General features: G+C 48.3%; 1 protein-coding gene across 2 annotated transcripts in view; it reads left to right on the plus strand.

Moving 5' to 3' along the window:
* The window catches only part of snx25 (sorting nexin 25), a 204,173-nt gene that overhangs the window by 138,083 nt on the left and 39,521 nt on the right, over positions 1-26,569 (plus strand). The window contains exons 10-13 of one of the 2 annotated variants that reach the window (XM_078396686.1): positions 10,295-10,426; positions 13,105-13,380; positions 17,839-18,003; positions 19,289-19,420. In XM_078396686.1, the coding sequence (XP_078252812.1) occupies positions 10,295-10,426; positions 13,105-13,380; positions 17,839-18,003; positions 19,289-19,420 (705 nt within the window). The remainder of the gene's footprint in view (positions 1-10,294; positions 10,427-13,104; positions 13,381-17,838; positions 18,004-19,288; positions 19,421-26,569) is intronic. The other variant, XM_078396687.1, reaches the window with a different exon arrangement.

Genomic DNA, 26,569 nt, shown 5'->3' on the forward strand with positions numbered 1-26,569 from the left:
AGTCAATAGCAACAGAAGAATGAGCTGTTTGGCAATGGCAGAGAAGATTTGGCAAATTTTTCATGGGCACAACCCATATACTCAGCTCTGCTGCTCATCCCACAAATGCATGTTCCTTACAAATGTGGCACCATTTAAAAGGGAAATAAACAGGCTTTCCAACGGTATAAGATTTATTGCCAAGAAGCATTGTTACAACAAAGAAATAATCTACCAAACACAAATTTCCTTACTTTTTGTGCTATGTTTATAAAGTGCACATTGTCAGATTTTAATAAAGGGCATTTTTATGCATTTTGGTTTCACCATGTGGAAATTACAGCAGTTTTTATACATATCAGGGCACCATAATGTTTGGGGCACAGCAATGTCATGTAAATGAAAGTGGTCATGTTTAGTATTTTGTTGCATATCCTTTGCATGCAATGACTGCTTGAAGTCTGTGATTCATGGACATTACCAGTTGCTGGGTGTCTTCTCTGGTGATGCTCTGCCAGCCCTGTATTGCAGCCATCTTTAGCTTAGTATGCAAACTTAAAGCACATTAGTATGCAAACTTAAAGCACACGGTATTTAGTATGCAAACTTAAAGCACACGGTATTGTGGGTTCAGTATTAATGTGGATAGAGAACTGGCTGGCAGACAGGAAGCAAAGAGTAGGAATAAACGGGTCCTTTTCAGAATGGCAGGCAGTGACTAGTGGGGTACCGCAAGGCTCAGTGCTGGGACACCAGCTATTTACAATATATATTAATGATTTGGACGAGGGAATTGAATGCAACATCTCCAAGTTTGCGGATGACATGAAGCTGGGGGCAGTGTTAGCTGTGAGGAGGATGCTAGGAGGCTGCAACGTGACTTGGATCGGTTAGGTGAGTGGGCAAATGCATGGCAGATGCAGTATAATGTGGATAAATGTGAGGTTATCCACTTTGGTGGCAAGAACAGGAAAGCAGACTATTACCTGAATGGTGGCCGATTAGGAGAAGGGGAGATGCAACGAGACCTGGGTGTCGTGGTACACCAGTCATTGAAAGTAGGCATGCAGGTGCAGCAGGCAGTGAAGAAAGCGAATGGTATGTTGGCATTCATAGCGAGGGGATTTGAGTAAAGGAGCAGGGAGGTTCTGCTGCAGTTGTACAGGGCATTGGTGAGACCACACCTGGAGTATTGCGTCCAGTTTTGGTCTCCTAATCTGAGGAAAGACATTCTTGCCATCGAGGGAGTACAGAGAAGGTTCACCAGATTGATTCCTGGGATGGCAGGACTTTCATATGAAGAAAGACTGGATAGACTCTGCTTTTACTCGCTGGAATTTAGAAGATTGAGGGGGGATCTTATAGAAACTTACAAAATTCTTAAGGGGTTGGACAGGCTAGATGCAGGAAGATTGTTCCCGATGTTGGGGAAGTCCAGAACAAGGGGTCACAGTTTAGGGATAAGGGGGAAGGAAGTCTTTTAGGACCGAGATGAGAAGGTTTTTTTTCACACAGAGAGTGGTGAATCTGTGGAATTCTCTGCCACAGAAGGTAGTTGAGGCCAGTTCATTGGCTATATTTAAGAGGGAGTTAGATGTAGCCCTTGTGGCTAAAGGGATCAGGGGGTATGGAGAGAAGGCAGGTACGGGATACTGAGTTGGATGATCAGCCATGATCATATTGAATGGCGGTGCAGGCTTGAAGAGCCGAATGGCCTACCCCCGCACCTATTTTCTATGTTTCTATGCTTGTTTTGGGGGCTAGCCCCCTTCAGTTTTTTCTTCAGCATATAAAAGGCAGGCTCAATTGGGTTCAGATCGGGTGATTGACTTGACCACTCAAGAATTGAGCATTTCTTAGCTTTGAAAAACTCCTTTGTTGCTTTAGCAGTATGTTTGGGATCATTGTCTTGCTGTAGAATGATCCAGGATCCACTGGCCAATGAGTTTTGAGGCATTTGTTTGAACTTGAGTAGATAGGATGGGTCTATACACTTCAGAATTCATTATGCTACTACCATCAGCAGTTGTATCATCAATGAAGATAAGTGAGCCAGTACCTTCAGCAGCCATACATGTCCAGGCCATAACACCCCCACCACCGTGTTTCACAGATGAGGTGGTATGCTTTGGATCTTGTGCAGTTCCTTCTCTCCTCCATACTTTGCTTTTGCCATCACTCTGATAGAAGTTTATCTTCGTCTCGTCTGTCCACAAGACCTTTTTCCAGAACTGTGGTTGCTCTTTTAAGTACTTCTTGGCAAACTGTAACCTGGCCATCCTATTTTTGCGGCTAACCAGTGGTTTGCATCTTGCAGTTTAATAATAATAATAATAATCCATTTATTTTATATATCCTCATGTTGATAAACAGCAATAAAAGTTTCCAAAGGTGATGGAAAGACTGGAGGAAAGACTAGGTGCTGAGAGCTCTCTTACACCTGCATTAAGGAGACAATTAAACACACCTGAGCAATTACAAACGCCTGTGAAGCCATGTGTCCCAAACATTATGGTGCCCTGAAATGGGGGGACTGAATGTGGACAAAGCAGATGGAAGTAAATGACGGTAGACACAAAATGCTGGAGTAACTCAGCAGGTCAGGCAGCGTCTCTGGAGAGAACGGATGGGTGACGTGTCGAGTTGGAACCCTACTTCAGACTGAAAGTAGAGCGGGAGGGAACTGGAGGGGGAGTGAGTGAGTGAACATGCGTGATGTTCCCACCATGTGCTATCTCGGTTGTTCGATGTGGGCAGGTTGGGCCGAAGGGCCAGTTTCTGCGCTGTATCGTTCTATGGTTCTGTGATTCCTTGTAGGAACCCTTTTCATATCTCCAGTTTTCTCTCCTTCTACTTAGAGTCAATAGAGTCAATAGACAATAGACAATAGGTGCAGGAGTAGGCCATTCGGCCCTTCGAGCCAGCACCGCCATTCACTGTGATAAAGAGTGATAGTGATACAGCATGGAAACAGCCCCTTCAGCCCAACTCGCCCACATTGGCCAACATGTCCCAGCTACTTTGGTCCCACCTGCCTGCGCTTGGTCCATATCCCTCCAAACCTGTCCTATCCATGTACCTGTCTAACTGCTTCTTAAATGTTGGGATAGTCCCAGCCTCAACAGTCCCTCCTCTGGTAGCTTGTTCCATACACCCACCACCCCTTGTGTGAAAAAGTTATCCTTCAGATTCTTATCTGAAGTGTTACTCCAGCACTTTGTGTCTATCTTCAGTATAAACCAGCATCCGCAGTTCCTCCCTACACATTTTCATGGTGACTGGCTTTTCCTCAAGGCGGCAGTTTCTCAAACATGTCACCAATGTGTTCCAGTACAAATTCCCTGCGTGGACCTTAAAATTGGCTGTCAGACAGGGAATATTAGAAATAAATTGGTCTTTCAGAGTGGCAAGCTGATTGACGTGAGGCAGTGTATGGATCTGTGCCCGAGTCCCAACTATCTGTGATACATCTCCCGAATTTGGATGAGGCAATTGAATGTAACATTTCTAAGCTTGGCATTAGACTGTTTAGTTTAGAGATACAGCGTGGAAACAGGCTATTCGGCCCATCAGGGCCTGGTTGGACGAGTGTCCATCCTACACACCAGGGCCAATTTACTTTATTGGAGATCCTCGAACCATCTTTAATTGGACTTTCCTGGCGTTGTCTTGCACGAAAGTTATTCACGTTATTCCCTTTGTCATGTTCATAAGTTCAAAGGTTCATAAGAGACAGAGGCAGAATCAGACCATTTGGCCCATCGTCTACTCCGCCATTCATAAGATCAAAAGGTCATAAATGATCGGAGCAGAATGAGGCCATTCGGCCCATCAAGCCTACTCCGCCAATCAGTCTTAGCTGATCTATCTTTCTTTCTCAACCCCATTCTCCTGCTTTCTCCCCATAACCCCTGACACCCGCACTAATCAAGAATCTATCTCTGTCTTAAAAATAAATATCCATTGACTTGGCCTCCACAGCCTTCTGTGGCAGTGAATTCTACAGATTCACCACCCTCAGACTAAAGAAATTCCTCCTCATCTCTTTCCTACATATATATATAGTCAATATAGTCATTTATTTGTTACATACACATAAATGTGCAGTGAAATGAAAAATTACCCGCAGTTCAACAATAAGACCAATAAGAATAATCAATAAAAATGCAATAACACATACAATCATAAACTAACATCAAACAAAAGAAACATCCATCACAGTGAGTCTCCTCCAGTCCCTCCTCACTGTGATGGAAGGAACGTCCTTTAATTCTGAGGCTGTGACCTCTGGTCCTAGACTCTCCCACTAGTGGAAACATCCTCTCCACATCCACTCAATCCAAGCCTTTCACTATTCTGTGCGTTTCAATGAGGTCCCCCCTCATCCTTCTAAACTCCAGCGAGTATAGGCCCAGCGCTGTCAAACGCCAATCATATGTTAACCCACTCATTCCTGGGATCATTCTCATGTATCTACACTATGGACGGCTCGATTGTAATCGTGTATTGTCTTTCCGCTGACTGGTTAGCACGCAACAAAAGCTTTTCACTGTACCTCAGTACAGGTGACAATAAAATGAAAACCAATTAACCTACAAACCTGCACGTCTTTGGAATGTGTGAGGAAACCGGAGCTCCTGGAGAAAACCCACGTGGTCACAGGAAGAACATGCACACTCCATGCAGACAGCACCCGTAGTCAGGATCAAACCCAGATTTCTGGCGCTGTAAGGCAGCAATACCGCTGCGCCACTGTTCCGCCCTGCCGTCTGTGGGGATTCTGAGATGTGGCCAATTCTCTGAATGCATTCAAGAGAGAGCTAGATAGAGCTCTTAAGGATAGCGGAGTCAGGGGGTATGGGGAGAAGGCAGGAACGGGGTACTGATTGAGAATGATCAACCTTGATCACATTGAATGGTGGTGCTGGCTCGAAGGGCCGAATGGCCTCCTCCTGCACCTATTGTCTATTGTCTATTTCGTTTGAGCAGCTTACAACCCAGTGGTATGAACACTAATTTAGCAAATTGCATTCCTGCATTCCTTTCTCCCCTCCCCCCCACCCTAAGCATCCCACTAGCAGCAACAGGTGAGGCAGAGGTTCACCTGCACCTCCTCCAACCTCATCTATTGTATCCGCTGTTCCAGATGTGAACTTCTGTACATCGGTGAGACCAAATGCAGGCTCGACGATCGTTTCGCTCAACACCTTCGCTCAGTCCGCCTTAACCAACCTGATCTCCTGGTGGCTCAGCACTTCAACTCCCCCTCCCACTCCCAGTCTGACCTTTCTGTCATGGGCCTCCTCCAGTGTCAGAGTGAGGCCCACCGCAAATTGGAGGAACAGCACCTCATATTTTGCTTGGGCAGTTTACACCCCAGCAGTATGAACATTGACTTCCCCCACTTCAGATAGCTCCTCTGTCCCTCTCTTTCCCCTCCCCCTTCCCAGTTCTCCCACTGTCCTCCTGTCTCCTACTACATCCTATCGTTGTCCCGCCCCCTCCCCTGACATCAGTCTGACGAAGGGTCTCGACCAGAAACGTCACCCATTCCTTCTCTCCAGAGATGCTGCCTGACCCGCTGAGTTACTCCAGCATTTTGTGCCTACCTTCGATTTAAATCAGCATCTGCAGTTATTGTCGTACACACCTAGTTCCACTGTTCACATCTCTGTATCCCTTCATTATCACCTCTTCCCCAGCCAACAATGGACCATTGTGGGCTTCACCATTCCTGAGGTCATCTGTTGTCAGTCCTGATTTGTTCTGGCCTTTTCTCGCCTCCAGTCCCACCCCCCCCTCCCCCCCCCCCCCCCCCCCCCCACGTCTTTCAGTGTGAAGAAGGGCCTCGACCCAAAACGTCACCTATTCCTTCTCTCCAGAGATGCTGCCTGACCCGCTGAGTTACTGCAACATTTTTTGTGTCTATATACGGTGAAATGGCTGTCACGGTGGCGCAGCGGTAGAGTTGCTGCCTCACAGCGAATGCAGCGCCGGAGACCCGGGTTCCATCCCGACTACGGGTGCTGTCTGTACGGAGTTTGTACGTTCTCCCCGTGACCTGCATGGGTTTTCTCCGAGACACTCCAAAGACGTACATGTTTGTAGGTTAAGTGGCTTGGTAAATGTAAAAATTGTCCCCAGTGGGTGTAGGATGGTGTTAGTGTGCAAGGGATCGCTGGTCGGCGCGGACAGACCCGGTGGGCCGAAGGGCCTGTTTCCGCGCTGTATCTCTAAACTAAGCTCAACTAAACTTAGCGGGGATCTTTGTCGGCACATGAGTTGTGCAGTACATCCTGTTTTCCTGCTGTCTGACTCCATAACCTGGTGAGTCACTTACTCCCGAACACAATATTCTCAACGCACCACAATAATTGTTTAATTTCGAGTGTAACTTGATTCGGTTACAAGCAATTTTCTAAATCTCACTGCCGCTGCACGCACTTTATACGCGGTAAGGGACTGTAAGTCCTGCGACTTGTAGCTCCAATCCGTGGGCAAGAAGAATAGAAATGATTGTTTTGTTCGAGTAAAGTTTCCAAGGGGAAATAAAATGAGAGGCATCAAAACAAAAAATTAATAAGCCAGGCGCAGCTGGAAAGGCCATCAGCTTTAGAAAGGAGCCTGCAGGATTATGAGAATACAACAATAGACAATAGATAATAGGTGCAGGAGGAGGCCATTCGGCCCTTCGAGCCAGCACCACCATTCAATGTGATCATGGCTGATCATTCTCAATCAGTACCCCGTTCCTGCCTTCTCCCCATGCCCCCTGACTCCGCTATCCTTAAGAGCTCTATCTAGCTCTCTCTTGAATGACTTTGACAAGGGCCAAATTGTTATGGCCAGACGACTGGGTCAGAGCATCTCTGAAACGGCAAGGCTTGTGGGGTGCTCCCGGTCAGCAGTGGTGAGTACCGACCGACAGTGGTCCGAGGAGGGACAAACCACAAACCGGCTACAGACAGGGTGTTGGGCGCCCAAGGCTCATCGATGCGTGAGGGCAACGAAGGCTATCCCGTCTGGTCCGAACCGACAGAAGGTCGACTGTGGCACAAGTCACAGAAAATGTTGATGGTGGTCACGGGAGGAATGTGTCACAATACACAGTGCATCGCACCCTGCTGCGTATGGGGCTGCACACGGAGGAGCAACAGCATATTAGGCAGGTGGGCATAATGTTTTGGCTCATCAGGTCATAATGTTTTGGCTGATCGGTGTAGACCACTTGTATTCCTGAAGTCGGTAACTACCTCTTTCATCCAGCTGGCATGCAAGGAGTGGTTGTTGTCCTGACACCATGTTACTAAGCAGGATAAAACGGGGATAGATCTCATTGAAACTTACCGAATGGTGAGCGGCCTGGATAGAGTGAATTTGGAGAGGATATTTTCACTAGTGGGAGAATCTAGGACCAGAGGGCACAGTCTCAGAATAAAAGGATGTACATTTAGAAAGAAGCTGAGGAGGAATTTCTTTAGTCAGAGGGTGGAGAATCTGTGGAATTCATTGCCACAGAAGGCAGTGGAGGCCAAGTCAATGGATACTTTTAAGGCGGAGATTGACAGTTTCTTGATTAGTGCGGGTGTCGGGGGTTATGGGCGAAGGCAGGAGAATTGCGGCACGGTGGCGCAGCGGTAGAGTTGCTGCCTTACAGCGAATGCAGCGCCGGAGACTCAGGTTCGATCCTGACTACGGGCGCCGTCTGTACGGAGTTTGTACGTTCTCCCCGTGACCTGCGTGGGTTTTCTCCGAGATCTTCGGTTTCCTCCCACACTCCAAAGACGTACAGGTATGTAGGTTAATTGACTGGGTAAATGTAAAAATTGTCCTTAGTGGGTGAGGATAGTGTTAATGTGCGGGGATCGCTGGGCGGCACGGACCCGGTGGGCCGAAGGGCCTGTTTCCGCGCTGTATCTATAAATCTAAAAAAATCTAAATGGGGTTGAGAAGGAAAGGTAGATCAGCCATGATTGAATGGCAGAGTAGACTTGATGGGCCGAATGGCCTAATTCTGTTCCAAGAACCTATGAGATGATGAAACAATGAACTTGGTCCTTTGTTCCCAATACGGACAGATGTCCCGGTTACAATAGATTTCATCTGCTGTGACTGGAATCCGTTACAAAGAGGTCCACAATAACTGGAGTGGACGTTAAAGGGCCTGTCCCACTTAGGCGATTTTAAGGCGACTGCCGGTGACTAGGCTGTCGCCGACAGTTCGCCGGGGTGTCGCGGGCGGGCATGATCGTGAGGAGTCTTCAAAGAATCGTAGTGAATAGCGCGTCGCTGAGAAATCTACCGGATTGAAATTTCTCGGAGACAGCTGGCTGGTGGCCAGGTATCATTGCTTATTGCGGGCGCTGTCTGTCGCACGCTGTCCCCAGGTGTGCTAGGTTGTCGCAGATGCATTTAGAAGCACGTAATATTAAATTAAGTAAAGTCATTTGAACATACCATAAAATACTTGTGTTAAACCAATTTATTTACCGTCAGGACATTTGACAGGTAGATTGGAGGCGACAGTTCACATAAACGATGTGCAGTGAAATGAAAGTGGCAATGCCTGCGGGTTGTGCACAAAAAGAATTACAGTTACAGCATATAAATAAAGTTAATAAGTTACTATTAGTGTCGACAAAAATTTAGTCTCTGGGGTTATAAAAGTTGACAGTCCTGATGGCCTGTGGGAAGAAGCTCCGTCTCATCCTCTCCGTTTTCACAGCGTGACAGCGGAGGCGTTTGCCTGATCGTAGCATCTGGAACAGTCCGTTACTGGGGTGGCAGGGGTCCCTCATGATCTTGCTTGCTCTGGATCTGCACCTCCTGATGTATAGGTCCTGCAGGGGGACGAGTGTAGTTCCCATGGTGCGTTCTGCCGAACGCACTACTCTCTGCAGGGCCATCCTGTCCTGGGCAGAGCTGTTCCCAAACCAGACTGTAATGTTGCCGGACAGGATGCTCTCTACAGCCCCAGAGTAGAAGCAATGAAGGATCCTCAGAGACACTCTGAATTTCCTCAGTTGTCTAAGGTGGTAAAGGCGCTGCTTAGCCTTACCCACCAGTGCGGCAATGTGCGTTGCCCATGTCAGATCCTCTGCGATGCGGACTCCCAAGTATTTAAAACTGCTCACCCTATCCACAATAGACCCATTTATCTCCAGTGGCGTGTACGTCCTTGGATGTTTAGCCCTTCTGAAGTCCACAATCAGCTCCTTTGTTTTAATGACATTCAAGAGGAGGCTATTGTCCTGACACCAGAGTGCCAGATCAGCCACCTCCTCCCGGTAGGCCTTCTCATCGTTGTTGGAGATCCGGCCCACCACCACAGTGTCATCAGCAAACTTGATGATGGAGTTTGAGCTGAACCTGGCCCCACAGTCATGTGTGTACAGGGAGTACAGTAGGGGGCTAAGGACGCAGCCCTGGGGGGATCCTATGTTCAGGGTGAGGGAGCTAGGTGTGTGTTCCCCCATCCTGACCACTTGGGGCCTGGCAGTGAGAAAGTCCAGGACCCAGGCACACAGAGGGGTGCTAAGCCCCAGTTCCCGCAGCTTCTCAACCAGTCTGCTGGGGACTATTGTGTTGAATGCTGAACTAAAGTCAATGAACAGCATCCTCACATAGCCCCCCTGGTTGTCCAGATGAGAGAGAGCGGTGTGTAGAACCTGGGAGACCGCATCATCCGTGGACCTGTTCGGACGGTATGCGAACTGTAGTGGGTCCATGTTGCGAGGAAGGAGGGCGCAGATGTGCTTGACAGTTTGACAGTCAGGTAAGCGTGGGAATTTTCGCGATGTTTATGGCCATCAGCGATTACATTTAAGGTAGGCTCCCAACCCAGATGTGCAACCCAGAAACCAGATATGCATCTCCTGTACATTTTCAAAGAACGCCCACACACTTTTCACAAAAATCCATTTAACCACTTTTAAAATTAAATTTCTTAATACTGCTATTAGTAAACTGGAAGACAATCCAGTTTATGCCCTGTGTTACCGTGAAGCTTGGTTTTCAAGTAACCCGGGCAAGATGTTATAGTTCAAAACTCTCATGTACTTGCCGACTTGTCAGTGATTTCAGCGAAAATCAGGACGCCGGAGAAGCATTGACAGTGTGGGAATTTCGCGATGTTTCCGAAGACGGTGTCATCTCGACCTGACTCGGCATTGTCGTGGTCATTGTCATGGTCATTGTCGTCGGGTAAAAGATAATTTCGGCGATCTGCTACGACTTTGACAGTCGCCGGCAGTTGCCTAAGTGGGTCAGGCCCTTAACAATGTCCTAGTTAATGTCCTCTTGTGTTGTTTTGCAGATTCTTCAGCTTGATGAGATCTTGTCCAACCCGTGCTACAGGGACCACCTCCGTGCCTACATGGAAAGGATGGATAAGCGGGCTCTAGTCGGCTACTGGGAGTCCGTTGAATACTTGAAAATTGCAAACAAGGTACCATCGTTTCCGAATTAAAAACGGGAAATGCTCGAAATGCTCATTCCGTCTGGCAGCATCTGTGAGGGGAGAAACCATTCCTCATGCCCTTCGTCACTGGGGCAGCACAGTGGCGCAACTGGTAGAGTTGTTGCCTCGCGGCGCCGGAGGCTCGGGTTCAATCCTGACCTAGGGTGCTGTCCGCGCGGAGTTTGTACGCTCTCCCCCTGACTGCATGGGGTTTAGTTCAGAGAAGCAGCACGGAAACAGGCCCTTCGGCCCGCCGAGTCCGCGCCGGCCCGACGATCCCTGCATATTAACGCTATTCTACGCACACCGTGGACAATTTACAATTATACCAAGCCGGTTAACCTACAAAACATGCACGTCTCTGGAGTGTGGGCGGAAACCAGAGCTCCCGGAGCAAACCCACGTGGTCATGGGGAGAACGTGCAAACTCCATGCAGGCAGCAACTGTAGTCAGGATCGAACCTGGGTCTCTGACGCTGTGAGGCAACAACTCTACCATTGCGCCACCTTGTCATTGCAGGATTTGAGTTTAGGAGCAGGGAGCAGGGAGGTTCTGCTGCAGTTGTACAGGGCCTTGGTGAGACCGCACCTGGAGTACTGTGTGCAGTTTTGGTCTCCTAACCTGAGGAAAGACGTTCTTGCCTTAGAGGGAGTACAGAGAAGGTTCACCAGATTGATCCCTGGGATGGCGGGACTTACATATGAGGAAAGACTAGATAGACTGGGCTTGTACTCGCTGGAATTTAGAAGACTGAGGGGGGATCTTATAGAAACATATAAAATTCTTAAGGGGTTGGAGAGGCTAGATGCGGGAAGATTGTTCCCGATGTTGGGGGAGTCCAGAACCAGGGGTCACATCTTAAGGATAAGGGGGAAGTCTTTTAGGACCGATATGAGAAAACATTTCTTCACACAGAGAGTGGTGAGTCTGTGGAATTCTCTGCCACAGAAGGTAGTTGAGGCCAGTTCATTGGCTATATTTAAGAGGGAGTTAGATGTGGCCCTTTTTGCTAAAGGGATCAGGGGGTATGGAGAGAAGGCAGGTACAGGCTACTGAGCTGAATGATCAGCCATGATCATATTGAATGGCGGTGCAGGCTCGAAGGGCCGAATGGCCTACTCCTGCACCTATTTTCTATGTTTCTATGTTTCTATGTACCGGGTTTTTTCGGGTTTCTTCCTGCTCCATTAAAGTCAGCCGTCACCCTCCCTCCACCTGTTCCACCGTTGAGGTCTTGGTTGGATCGCTCTTTGTCAGGGGCCTCCCCCTCGACCTCACCGCCATGGGTGACCCTACCAGGAGCGCAGCTCCAGACAGCATCGCTCTAAGGATCTCAGGACCACACGAGCTTCTCCACCACGACATGGTGACAATCCACAGAGAAGGCCACCCATAAGCAATGCAATGAACAATTCCAGTATCTGATTTATGAGGCTGGTCCTTCGGCCCATCGAGTCAGACCTGACCACTTGCACTATCCTACACACCAGGAACACTCTTACAATTTTTTTTTACTGAAGCCAATTAACCTACAAACCTGTATATCTTTGAAGTGTGACACAAAATGCTGGAGTAACTCAGCGGGTCGGGCGGCATCTCGGGAGAGAAGGACTGGGTGACGTTTCGGGTCGAGACCCTTCTTCAGACTGATGTCTGGGGAGGGGGGCGGTCCCAGCAGTCTTCCTGTCTCCGACTACATCCTATCTTTGTCCTGGCCCCTCCCCTGACATCAGTCTGAAGAAGGGTCTCGACCCGAAACGTCACCCAGTCCTTCTCTCCCGAGATGCCGCCCGACCCGCTGAGTTACTCCAGCATTTTGTGTCACACTTCAAAGATATACAGGTTTGTAGGTTAATTGGCTTCAGTAAAAAAAAATTGTAAGAGTGTTCCTGGTGTGTAGGATAGTGCAAGTGGTCAGGTCTGACTCGATGGGCCGAAGGACCAGCCTCATGTTTTTTCTACATATGTTTGAAGTGTGGCAGGGAACCGGAGCGCCCGGAGAAAATTTAGAAGGATGAGAGGAGATCTTATCGAAACGTATAAGATTATTAAGGGGTTGGACACGCTAGAGGCAGGAAACATGTTCCCAATGTTGGGGGAGTCCAGAACAAGGGGGCACAGTTTAAGAATAAGGGGTAGGCCATTTAGAACTGAGATGAGGAAAAACCTTTTTCAGTCAGAGAGTTATGAATCTGTGGAATTCTCTGCCTCAGAAGGCAGTGGAGGCCAATTCTCTGAATGCATTCAAGAGAGAGCTAGATAGAGCTCTTAAGGATAGCGGAGTCAGGGGGGTACGGGGAGAAGGCAGGAACGGGGTACTGATTGAGAATGATCAGCCATGATCACATTGAATGGCGGTGCTGGCTCGAAGGGCCGAATGGCCTCCTCCTGCACCTATTCTCTATTGTCTATTGTCTAATCATGGTCACGGGGAGAACATGCAAACGGCGTACAGGCGACACCCGTAGTCAGGATGGAACGCGGGTCTCTGGTGTTGGCATGGAGAACATGGATAAGTGACATTTTGGGTGGGGAAGCATCTTCAGACTGATTGTGAAGGTGAGGTTTCTGAAAGGCAGCCGGAAGATTTAGGGGCAGGGTCACAGCAGGGCAGGGCATCGACAACTGATTTTATTTTTTTCCCTCCCTGATTTTGTTCCCTCAGACTGAAATACCTCAACTAGTCGGTGAAATCTACCAGAATTATTTTGTGGAAAGCCATGAGATCCCAGTGGAGAAGGCGCTTTATAAAGAAATCCAGCAAAGCCTTGTCGGCAACAAAGGAACGGATGTCTTCAACAAGATTCAGAGCGATGTTTACGAGACCCTTCAAGACCGGTATTACCCGTCTTTCCTTGTGAGTGACTTGTACGAAAGACTGGTGAGGAAAGAAGAGGAGAAGAGCACTTTACAGACCAACCTGGAGAGCCGCGGTGATGTGGTAAGACCCGCTCTCATCACACCTTCCAGACCCTCCACTATGAAGGAAACAATTCTCAGTAGGATTGCATACAGTTCATGGAGAAGGGTCTCGACCCGAAAACGTCACCCATTCCTTCTCTCCAGAGATGCTGCCTGCCCCTGCTAAGTTGCTCCAGCATTTTGTGTCTGTCTTGCAGATGGTTCAGTTTAGTTTATCGTCACGGGTACAGCACCTCATATTTTGCCTGGGCAGCTTGCAGCCCAGCGGTATGAACATCGACTTCTCCAACTTTAGATAGTTCCTCTGTCCCTCTCTTCCCCTCCCTCTTCCCAGTTCTCCCTCTATCTTCCTGTCTCCACCTATATCCTTCATTTGTCCCGCCCCCCTGACATCAGTCTGAAGAAGGGTCTCGACCCGAAACGTCACCCATTCCCTCTCTCCTGAGATGCTGCCTGACCTGCTGAGTTACTCCAGCATTTTGTGAATAAATACCTTCGATTTGTACCAGCATCTGCAGTTATTTTCTTACACTGAGGTACAGTGAAAAGCTTTTGTTGCGTCCTATCCAGCCAATCGATCCAGTTATAGTATAGATACATGATAAGGGAATGACGTTTAGTGCAAGGTAAAGCCAGTATAATCTGATCAAAGGTAGTCCGAGGGTCACCAATGAGGTAGATAGTAGTTCAGCACTGCTCTCTGGTTGTGGTAGGATGGATGGTTCAGTTGCCTGATAACAGCCGGGAAGAAACTGTCCCTGAATCTGGAGGTGTGCGTTTTCACACTTCTATATCTTTTGCCTGATGGGAGAGGGGAGAAGAGGGAGTGGGCGGGGTGCGACTGGTCCTTGATTATGCTGCTGGCCTTGCCGAGGCAGCGTGAGGTGTAGATGGAGTCGACGGAAGGGAGGTTGGTTTGTGTGATGGTCTGGGCTGCGTCCACAATTCGCTGCAATTTCTTGCGGGTCTTGGATGGAGCTGTTCCCAAACCAGGCTGTGATGGACCCCGACAAAATGTTTTCTGTGGCGCATCTGTAGAAGTCGGTGAGAGTTGTCGGGGATGTGCCGAACTTCCTCAGCCTTCTAAGGATTTCATGCAAGGCATTCGACACGGTCGGCTGCTCTGGAAGGTTAGGTGACATGGGATGCGAGGAGAGATAGCTGAATGGATAGAAAATTGGCTTCACGGAAGGAAGCAGAGGGTGATGGTGGAAGGTTGCTTCTCGGACTGGAGGCCTGTGATTCGTGGTGTGCACCCGGGATTCGGAGCTGGGCCCGTTACTCTTTGTCATGTATATTTTTGGTCACCATATACTAAGTTCATAAGTTATAGAAGTAGAACCATGCCATTTAACTCATCAGGTCTACTCCGCCATTCAGCCATGGCTGATCGATCTTTCCCTCTCTACCTTGGATAGACTCGGCTTGTACTCGCTGGAATTTAGAAGATTGAGGGGGGATCGTATAGAAACGTACAAAATTCTTAAGGGGTTGGACAGGCTAGATGCAGGAAGATTGTTCCCGATGTTGGGGAAATCCAGAACAAGGGGTCACAGTTTAAGGATAAGAGGGAAGTCTTTTAGGACCGAGATGAGAAAGTTTTCTTTCACACAGAGAGTGGTGAATCTGTGGAATTCTCTACCACAGAAGATAGTTGAGGCCAGTTCATTGGCTATATTTAAGAAGGAGTTAGATGTGGCCCTTGTGGCTAAAGGGATCAGGGGATATGGAGAGAAGGCAGGTACAGGATACTAAGTTGGATGATCAGCCATGATCATATTGAATGGCGGTGCAGGCTCGAAGGGCCGAATGGCCTACTCCTGCACCTATTTTCTATGTTTCTATGTTTCTACCCCATTCTCCTGCCTTCACTCCATAACCCCTGACACCCGTACTAATTAAGAATCTGTCTACTGCACCGTAAAAATATCCATTGACTTGGCCTCCACAGCGGCCAGTTATAGGAAAGATGTTGCCAAGCTTGAAAGGGCGCAGAGAAGATTTACCAGGATGTTGCCAGGACTCGAGGCACTGAGCTATAAGGGGAAGTTGAGCAGGCTAGGGCTTTATTCCTTGGCGCGCGGGAGGATGGGGGAATGATTTGGTTAGCCCGCAACAAAAGCTTTTCTCTGTACCTCGGTACACATGACAATAAACTAAACGGAAATGATCTTATCGAGGTGTTCAAAATCATGAGAGCGATAGACCAGGTAGATGCTCCGAGTCTCTTGCCCAGAGTAGAGGAATCGAGGACAAGAGGACATAGGTTTAAGGTGAGGGGGAAAAGATTTGATGGGAACTTGAGAGGTAACCTTTTTGCACAAAGGGTGGTGGGCGTATGGAACAAGCTGCCGGAGGAGGTTGTTGAAGCAGGTACTATCCCAAAATTCAATAAACATTTAGAAAGGTACATGGATCGGACAGTTTTGGAGGGATATGGGCCAAACACAGGCACGTAGGACGAGTGTAGATGGGGCATGTTGGTCGGAATGGGCATGTTGGGCCGAATAGCCTGGTTCCAAGCTGTGTGAGACTATATCAATGATTTAAGTTTAAGAATAAGGGGTAGGCCATTTAAAACGGAGATGAGGAAAAACTTTTTCAGTCAGAGAGTTGTGAATCTGTAGCATTCTCTGCTTCAGAAGGCAGTGGAGGTCAATTCTCTGGATGCATTCAAGAGAGAGCTAGATAGAGCTCTGAATGATAGCGGAGTCAGGGCGTATGGGGAGAAGGCAGGAGCGGGGTACTGATTGTGAATGATCAGCCATGATCACATTGAATGGCGTCGCTGGCTCGAAGGGCCGAATGGCCTCCTCCTGCACCTATTGTCTATTGTCTATTTGGGTGAGAACGCACAAGGCATGATTAGCAAATGTACAGGTGACACTAATGTGGGTATCATTGTAGATAGCGAGGATGGTTGTCAATAATTACAGCAATATCTTGATCGTTTGGGCAGGTGGGCTGTGGAATGATTAATAGATTTTAATACAGGGAAGTGCGGGGTGTTGCAATTTGGGCAGTCCAACTAAAATGAGGTGCATAAAAAAACGAGGAACCTAGCTGAGAAGAAGTTTGACTCCAGCTAAAAGAGGAGACAAAAACCATGGCGCACAGTTTTAAAGTAATTGGCAGAAGAATTGGAAGTTAAATGAAGAAGGATTTTCACTCAGAATAGCGTGATAGTCGGTAAATTGCTTCCTCGTGGAGGAAAATGCTTTGCTAGTTAATATTAACTAGACCAAGTGGACCCGTTGTGCCCAAACCTCTCCTGCATTGGTGCAGCACCCTCTCCTCCCCCCCCCCCCCTCTCCCCTCCCTCTGTTCGCATTGAATGGCGGTGCTGGCTCGAAGGGCTGAATGGCCTACTCCTGCACCTATTGTCTATTGTTTCCCCTCCCCCCCACTCCATCCCCCTCAACTCCCCTTATACTCCCTCGATCTCCCCTCTTTCCACCCCCTCTCTCTCTCCCTCCCCCCCCCCCCCCCCTCCCTCTGTCCCTAGTAGATAGATTTAAACTTTAAAATGTGAATAACTTTAAAAATACGACACCGATTTCAATGAAACTTCTTCCATTAGCACCAAAGGGACGACGGTGAGTAAGGTGGGCCTAAAATTGTCGCGCTATCGTGTACCGTTTTAGCTGTAGTTCAGGAACAAACAAACAAACAAACAAACGAGAGTTTTATTATCCAGATAACAACTGGAACTCATACTCTGTTACACACAATTGTTGGTGTCTATTGGCAAAGCAGAATACATGTTATTCCCAATACTATCCCTCTCTCTAATACATGTTATTCCCAATACTATCCCTCTCTCTAATACATGTTATTCCCAATACTATCCCTCTCTCTAATTTTCTAACCATTTCCTCATGGATGTGTCTTGAACACAATGTGGGTTGTAGATTTCCAGCAAATTTGCAGATTGTTTTATTTTCATGATGAATTTAAAATCAGAAAACTACAAGTGTTGGAAATCTGAAGTCTCAACTATTAACCTGTTTATTTCTTCCAATTCCCAGTGTGATACACATGCTTCTCACAATCTAATAGACAATAGACAATAGGTGCAGGAGGAGGCCATTCGGCCCTTCGAGCCAGCACCACCATTCAATGTGATCATGGCTGATCATTCTCAATCAGTACCCCGTTCCTGCCTTCTCCCCATACCCCCTGACTCCGCTATCCTTAAGAGCTCTATCTAGTTCTCTCTTGGATGCATTCAGAGACTTGGCCTCCACTGCCTTCTGAGGCAGAGAATTCCACAGATTTACAACTCTCTGACTGAAAAAGTTTTTCCTCATCTTAAAACTGAGGTGACGATCAGCCATGATCACAGTGAATGGCGGTGCAGGCACGAAGGGCCGAATGGCCTCGTCCTGCACCTATTTTCTATGTTTCCACGTTTCTAAGATCCCCTCTCACCCTTCTTGCCGTTGAGGGTTTGCCTGTCTAATCGCCTTTCTTCCAGCAGCAGGTGTGCGAGAGTGGAGAGGACATCCTGGACGAGGGCAGCAAAGGTATCAATGAGCAGGCCAGCTACGCGGCCAACAAACTGCGGCAGCTCAACGAGAAGCTCGAGTACAAGAGGCAGGCGCTGGGCTCCATCCTGAACTCACCAAAACCCGACAGAAAGGTACCATTTCAATCTGTGTGGTTTACACCGGTTTACACCGATGATAAGACACAACATAGGCTTGTCTCAAGTCAAGTCAAGTCAAATTTATTTGTCACATACACATACTCGATGTGCAGTGAAATGAAAGTGGCAATGCCTGCGGGTTGTGCTACGCTGGAATTTGGAAGGACGAGAGGGGATCTTATTGAAACATATAAGATTATTAAGGGATTGGCAGGAAACATGTTCCCACTGTTGGGGGAGTCCAGAACCAGGGGCCACAGTTTAAGAATAAGAGGTAAAACTGGATGCAGACCAGACCATCACACAAACCAATCTCCAATCCATTGACTCCATCTACATCCCACGCTGCCTCGGCAAGGCCAGCAGCATCATCAAGGTCCAATCTCACCCCGGCCACACCCTCTTCTCCCCTCTCCCATCGGGCAAGAGGTACAGAAGTGTGAAAACGCACACCTCCAGATCCAGGGACAGTTTCTTCCCAGCTGTTATCAGGCAACTGAACCATCCTACCCAACTAGAGAGGGTCCTGACCTACTATCTCACTCATTGGAGACCCTCGGACTATCTTTAATCTGGAATGTACTGGCCTTTAGTTTGCACTGTACGTTATTCCCTTTATCATGTATCTGTACACTGGGGCTGACTCGATTGTAATCATGTATAGTCTTTCCACTGACTGGTTAGCACGCAACAAAAGCTTTTCACTGTACCTCACTGTACCACATGTGACAATAAACTAAACTCAATTCAACTCGACTCAGCCTAGACACAGTTCAATGTTGTTTCTCTCTCTCTCTCCCTCTCCCCCTCTCCCCCTCTTCCCCACTTCTCTCTCTCCCTCTCTCTATCCCCCTCTCTCTCTCTCCCCTTCTCTCTCCCCCTCTCTCTCTCTCTCTCCCCTCTCTCTCTCCCCCTCCCTCCCTCACTCCCCCCTCTCTCCCCCTCTCCCTCCCGCTCTCCCTCCCTCCCTCTCTCTCCCTTTCCCTCTCGCTCCTTCTCTCTCTCTCCCCCTTTCTCTCTCTCCCTCCCTCTCCCTCTCCCTCCCTCTCCCTCTCCCTCCCTCTCTCTCTCTCCCCCTCTCTCTCCCCATCTCTCCCTCCCTCCCTCCCTCCCTCCCTCTCCCCCTCTCTCTCTCTCCCGCTCTCTCTCTCTCCCCCTTTCTCTCTCTCCCTCCCTCTCCCTCCCTCCCTCTCTCTCCCCCTCTCTCTCTCTCCCCCCTCCCTCTCCCCTCTCTCCACCCCCCCTCGCTCTCCCTCCCTCCCTCGCTCTCTCATTGTAGATTGTAACCAAGCTGAAGGATGAGATTACCACAATGGAAGGCGAACACAATGACTTACAGCAGCACATTGCCCGGACAGACTGGTGGTGTGAAAATCTTGGACACTGGAAAGCCAACATCAGCAGCAGTGAGGTGAGTGTTCACAATGAGGGCGGTGGGTGTATGAAACAAGCTGCCAGAGGAGGCAGCTACTATAGCAGCATCTAACATACATTCGGTCAGGGACATGGGGAGGAAAGTTATTAGTGCGGGTGTCAGGGGTTATGGGGAGAAGGCAGGAGAATGGGGTTAGGGTGGGAGAGATAGATCAGCCATGATTGAGCCATCAGCTATGGCGGAGTAGACATGATGGGCCAAATGGCCTAATTCCGCTCCTATAACTTATCAGAATGTTTAGAGGGATCGGGGCCAAACGCGGGCAGGTGGGACTAGTGTAGTGGCATCGTGGTCGGCATGGGCACGTTGGGTCGAAGGGCCTGTTTCCACGCTGTATGACTTTAAGATTGTTGAAAGTATCCTCCAAAAAACCGCAGGTCCCGCCCTCCACGTCTGACTTAATTCTAAATATTTATCCACCAATTTAGAGGGACCCTGTTGTGGGCCAGTTTGCACTTTATAGGTGATGCTTCCACGTAAAGAAGCAGAAACAATCATGAGAGGGCGCAACGGTGGCGCAGCGGTAGAGTTGCCGCCTCACAGCGCCAGAGACCCGGGTTCCATCCTGACCACAGGTGCTGTCTGTACGGAGTCTGTACGTTCACCCCGTGGCTGCGTGGGTTTTCCCCGGATGCTCCGGTTTCCTCCCACACTCCAAATACGTGCGGGTATTGTAATCATGTATTGTCTTTCCACTGGCTGGTTAAACATAGAAAATAGGTGCACGAGGAGGCCATTTGGCCCTTCGAGCCAGCACTGCCATTCATTGTGATTATGGCTGATCATCCACAATCAGTAACCCATGCCTTCCTTCTCCCCATACCCCTTGATTCCACTGGCCCCTAGAGCTCTATCTAACTCTCTTTTCAATTCATCCAGTGAATTGGCCTCCACTGCCCTCTGTGGCAGAGAATTCCACAAATTCACAACTCCCTGGGTGGAAAAGTTTTTTTCTCACCTCAGTTTTAAAAGGCCTCCCCTTTATTCTTAGACTATGGCGCTATAGGGAGAGGTTGAACAGGCTAGGATTCTTCCTTGGATCGCATGAAGCTAAGGGGTCATCTTACAGAGGTGTATACGATTATGTGAGGATTAGATAGGGTAAATAGGAAGAGTTTAGTTTGGTTTAGTTTAGAAATACAGCGCGGAAACAGGCCCTTTCGGCCCACCGGGCCCGCGCCGACCAGCGATCCCCGCACATTAACACTATCCTATAGCCACTAGGGTCAATTTTTACATTTACCAAGCCAATTAACTTACAAACCTGTACGTCTTTGGAGTGCGGGAGGAAACCGAAGATCTCGGAGAAAACCCACGCAGATCACGGGGAGAACGTACAAACTCCGTACAGACGGCGCCCGTAGTTGGGTTCGAACCCGAGTCTCCGGCGCTGCATTCGCTGTAAGGCGGCAACTCTACCGCTGCGCCACTGCGCCGCCATTTTACCCAGAGTCGGGGAATCAAGAACCAGAGAACAGAGGTTTACGGTGAGGGGGGAAAGATTTAATAGGAACCTGAGGGACAATTGTTGACACAAAAGATGCTGGGTATATGGAGGAGGTGGTTGAGAAAAGTACTACCACAATATTTAAGAAACATTCAGACAGGTACGTGGATAGGACAGGTTTGGAGGGATGTGGGCCAAACGCAGGCAGGTGGGACCAGTGTAGCTGGGACATGTTGATCGGTGTGGGCAAGTTGGGCCTGACCTGCCATAATCCACCAATTTTGCAAATGTTTTTGTCAGATACTTTAGCAATCAGTTTAAATCCATTCTAAATTTAGTTTGAAAATTGCAAATGGGTGGAATTTGTTTTACATACGTGGCCTCAATGCAAAATGGTTCATCTGTAATGTAAATGGAGCCCAAAACTCAGATGCACCATATGAGGGTGGATAAATGACTGCATATGTCAAAGGCATTTCAATCAAATGTGTAGGGCGTCACGGTGGCGCAGCGGTAGAGTTGCTGCCTCACAGCGCCAGAGACCCGAATTCGATCCTGACTACGGGTGCTGTCTGTACGGAGTTTGTAGTTCTCCCCGTGGCTGCGTGGGGTTTCCCCGGATGCTCCGGTTTCCTCCCACACTCCAAAGATGTGCGGGTATTGTAATCATGTATTGTCTTTCCACTGGCTGGTTAAACATAGAAAATAGGTGCACGAGGAGGCCATTCGGCCCTTCGAGCCAGCACCGCCATTCATTGTGATCATGGCTGATCATCCACAATCAGTAACCCGTGCCTGCCTTCTCCCCATATCCCTTGATTCCATTGGTCCCTAGAGCTCTATCTAACTCTCTCTTAAATCCATCCAGTGAATCGGCCTCCACTGCCTTCTGTGGCAGAGAATTCCACAAATTCACAACTCCCTGGGTGGAAAAGTTTTTTTCTCACCTCAGTTTTAAAAGGCCTCCCCTTTATTCTTAGACTGTGGCCCCTGGTTCTGGACTCCCCCATCATTGGGAACATTTTTCCTGCATCTAGCTTGTCCAGTCCTTTTATAATTCTATACGTTTCTATAAGTGGTTAGCACGCAACAAAAGCTTTTCACTGTACCTCCGTACGCGTGACAATAAACTAAACTGAACTAAACCGAACTGAGGTTTGTAAGTTAATTGGCTTTGGTAACATTGTAAAATTGTCCATAGTGTTAGTGTGTGGGGATCGTTGGTCGGCGCGGAGTCAAAGGGCCGAAGGGCCTGTACGTTCTCCCCGTGACCTGCGTGGGTTTTCTCCGGGTGCTCCGGTTTCCTCCTACACTCCAAAGACGCACGGGGTTTGTAGGTTAATTGGCTTGGTATAAATGTAAATTCTCCCGAGTGTGTGTAGGGTAGTGTTAATGTGTGGGGATCGCTGGTCGGCGCGGACTCGGTGGGCCGAAGGGCCTGTTTCTGCGCTGTATCTCTAAACTAAACTAAACTAAACACTGCCATCTTGAAGTGTTAATTATTTGGACATGCTTGTATTGTTTTCTCTGGAGCATTGGACTCTGAGGGATCACCTGATAGAAATATATAAAATATGTCAGTATTAGTAATATTAATGGACTTGGAGGTAAATTGGATTTTATGGAGGAATGCTGTGCTAACACCACAAGATAATGTACACTCCAGATAAATAAATAATGAACTACAATTCTTTCCGAAAGCTCATTCATAATATATACGCATACTTTGATTTTCCAATGCTCCACTAATGCTCCGCGCACGTGAAGAGCATTAATTAGCTGGAACTTTCCGGTAAATGCTTGCGTTTCTGCACTGAGTAAATGACAAATCCCCCTCCTGGGAAGTGTGAAACGTCATGAGGGGGAATAAATAAGGTGAATCATTCAGCCTGGAAACAGGCCCTTCGGCTCGAATATCTTTTCGACAGAGGATTTATAGAAACATAGACATAGAAACATAGAAAATAGGTGCAGGAGCAGGCCATTCGGCCCTTCGAGCCTGCACCGCCATTCAATATGATCTTGGCTGATCATCCAACTCAGTATCCCGTACCTGCCTTCTCTCCATACCCCCTGATCCCTTTAGCCACAAGGGCCACATCTAACTCCCTCTTAAATATAGCCAATGAACTGGCCTCAACTACCTTCTGTGGCAGAGAATTCCACAGATTCACCACTCTCTGTGTGAAAAAAAACGTTCTCATCTCGGTCCTAAAAGACTTCCCCCTTATCCTTAAACTGTGACCCCTTGTTCTGGACTTCCCCAACATCGGGAACAATCTTCCTGCATCTAGCCTATCCAACCCCTTAAGAATTTTGTACGTTTCTATAAGATCCCCCCTCAATTTTCTAAATTCCAGCGAGTACAAGCCGAGTCTATCCAGTCTTTCTTCATATGAAAGTCCCGCCATCCCAGGAATCAATCTGGTTGAAGGTGAGAGGGGGAAAGATTTAATGGAAACCTGAGGGGCGGCTTTTTCACTCAGAGAGGGTGGTGGGAATATGGAACGAGCTTCCAGACCCAGCTCATTCCTGCATACCATGTATCCAGTCTGACAAAGGGTCCAGACCCGAAACGTCCCCCTTTCATGCGGCACAGTGGCGCAGCGGTAGAGTTGCTGCCTTAAGCCCCTGTCCCACTTAGGCGATTGTTTAGGCGACTACAGGTGACTAGGCTGTCACCACACGGTTGCCGGGGTGTCGCCTGTACGGTCGTGAGTCGTCTCCAAGGAGTCGTAGTGTTTTTCTGGTCGCCGCTGGATTTTGAAATGTATTAAAAAAATTGCCGACTGTTGGTTTGACGCCAGTGATCGTAGCTTGACGTCTCCTGACGGGGGCGCTGTCTTAGGTTGTCACCAGGTGACGTAGGTTGTTGCCGGTGCTGACTTCGGTGAATTCCATTGGCGACGACCTACGTCAACCGGAGGCAAAACCGGAGGCCAAAATGACGTGGATTGTCTCCAGTTGTCGCCGACACGGTCGTAGCTTGTCGCGGGTTGACTTCGGTTGTCGTAGGTTGCCGTCTGTGTGGTCGTAGGTTGTCGTAGGTGCGGTCGTAGGTGAACGTCCTAAGTCGCGACGATTGGGTCGCCGGTTGTCGGTAGCTTGCCGTAGCTTGACTTCGACTGGGTGGTAGGTTGTTGTAGCTTGCCGTAGACATTGTCGTGGGAGGGGTCCAGTCGCCGTTTTTTCGGCGAACTGCTACGGCAATTGCAGTCGCCTAAAAAATACCTAAGTGGGACAGGCCCCTTACAGTACCAGAGACCCGGGAACCAATGTAACCCACCAATGGGGGGGGGGGGGGGGGTAACTTTGTGAGTGCCCTTTATGTGACTTTGTCAGTGCCCTTTATGTGGAGACTCTTTGCATACCTGGGGTATGTGTGTATGTAACTTGTCACATGTGAGAATAGAGTATCATTCATTCAAGATAACAGTGGGAAGTGGAGAATGGCAGTGCGTGGATCAGAGGGAATCATTAATGGATGTTGGCCTACATAACAAGAGGAGTTGAGTATAGGAGCAAAGAGGTCCGTCTGCAGTTGTACAGGGCCCTAGTGAGACCGCACCTGGAGTACTGTGTGCAGTTTTTGGTCTCCAAATTTGAGGAAGGATATTCTTGCTATTGAGGGCGTGCAGCGTAGGTTTACTAGGTTAATTCCCGAAAAGGCGGGACTGTCGTATGTTGAAAGACTGGAGCGGCTAGGCTTGTATACACTGGAGTTTAGAAGGATGGGAGGGGATCTTATCGAAACATGCCACTGTGCCACTCTGTTCTGTACTGTCAATTTGGGAGTATGATAGAGTGGTGGCCAATTTTGAATGGGGTGAAATTGCCCTAAAATTTTTAAAGTCCTGTAAACTTAGAATTCTTCCGGATAATTTGTATTCCTCCAATTCTTGCCTCTCTTGTTTAGTTTGGAGATAGAGCGTGGAAAGGGGCTTCAGTCCACCGAGTCCACGCCGATCAGCGATCACCCTCTCCACGAGCATTATCCTACATATTAGGGACGTTACTATTTTTTATCAAAGCCAATTAACCAACATTAATGTTGAAAGACTGGAGCGACTAGGCTTGTATACACTGGAATTTAGAAGGATGAGAGGAGATCTTATCGAAACGTATAAGATTATTAAGGGGTTGGACACGTTAGAGGCAGGAAACATGTTCCCAATGTTGGGGGAGTCCAGAACCAGGGGCCACAGTTTAAGAATAAGGGGTAGGCCATTTAGAACGGAGATGAGGAAAAACTTTTTCTCAATGCATTCAAGAGAGAGCTAGATAGAGCTCTTAAGGATAGTGGAGTCAGGGGGTATGGGGAGAGGGCAGGAACGGGGTACTGATTGAGAATGATCAGCCATGATCACATTGAATGGCGATGCTGGCTGGAAGGGCCGAATGGCCTCCTCCTGCACCTATTGTCTATTGTCTATTTTTGTTCATTGTTTTGCCATGTTTAGCAGACGAGTAATGTGAGCATTTGGCTGGAGCCCGTGTCAGTTTAACAGTTTCTGCTCACGACGGATGTTCTTGAATATATGATTTTCGTAGGCGTGCCGGTTCCTTTTGTGAAGCTGGCAAGCCATGAGAGGGGTTGATACCGTTTCCGAGCAAGCTCGCTGAGGAGTCGACAGTTTTCTGACAGAATAACGGCTGATCTGTTGTGGAGTCTGTCGCCGTTGACTATGATGTGACAGGATTCAATTAGATTCAAGCTCAATTGCTGCCGTTCCAGGAAAAATCATTTCTCACTTTTGTTCAGATTCGTTTCTCGGAGCCTGACCTTTCCGTTGGCTCCGTGTGCCTCCCCGTATAAAACAAAATGCGAAGGAGATGAACGCCGAAGCTGTTCAAGAGTTGAGAGAGTTTACATAGAAACATAGAAAATAGGTGCAGGAGTAGGCCATTCGGCCCTTCAAGCCTGCACCGCCATTCAATATGATCATGGCTGATCATCCAGCTCAGTAACCTGTACCTGCCTTCTCTCCATACCCCCTGATCCCTTTAGCCACAAGGGCCACATCTAACTCCCTCTTAAATATAGCCAATGAACTGGCCTCAACTACCTTCTGTGGCAGAGAATTCCACAGACTCACCACTCTCTGTGTGAAGAAATGTTTTCTCATCTCGGTCCTAAAAGACTTCCCCCTTATCCTTAAGCTGTGACCCCTGGTCCTGGACTTCCCCAACATCGGGAACAATCTTCCCGCATCTAGCCTCTCCAACCCCTTAAGAATTTTATATGTTTCAATAAGATCCCCCCTCAGTCTTCTAAATTCCAGCGAGTACAAGCCGAGTCTATCCAATCTTTCTTCATATGAAAGTCCTGCCATCCCAGGGATCAATCTGGTGAACCTTCTCTGTACTCCCTCTAAGGCTAGAATGTCTTTCCTCAGATTAGGAGACCAAAACTGTACACAATACTCCAGGTGCGGTCTCACCAAGGCCCTGTACAACTGCAGTAGAACCTCCCTGCTCCTATACTCAAATCCTCTTGCTATGAATGCTAACATACCATTCGCTTTCTTCACTGCCTGGAAACTGGACCTGCGGCCCACCGACCTGCGATCCCCACACACTAGCACCACCCTACACGCACTAGGGACAATTTATAACTTTACCAAGCCAATTAGCCTGCAAACAAACCTGTGCGTCTTTGGAGTGTGGAAGGAAACCGG

The sequence above is a fragment of the Rhinoraja longicauda genome, chromosome 3, assembly GCF_053455715.1.
Source record: "Rhinoraja longicauda isolate Sanriku21f chromosome 3, sRhiLon1.1, whole genome shotgun sequence".
Lineage (NCBI taxonomy): Eukaryota > Metazoa > Chordata > Chondrichthyes > Rajiformes > Arhynchobatidae > Rhinoraja > Rhinoraja longicauda.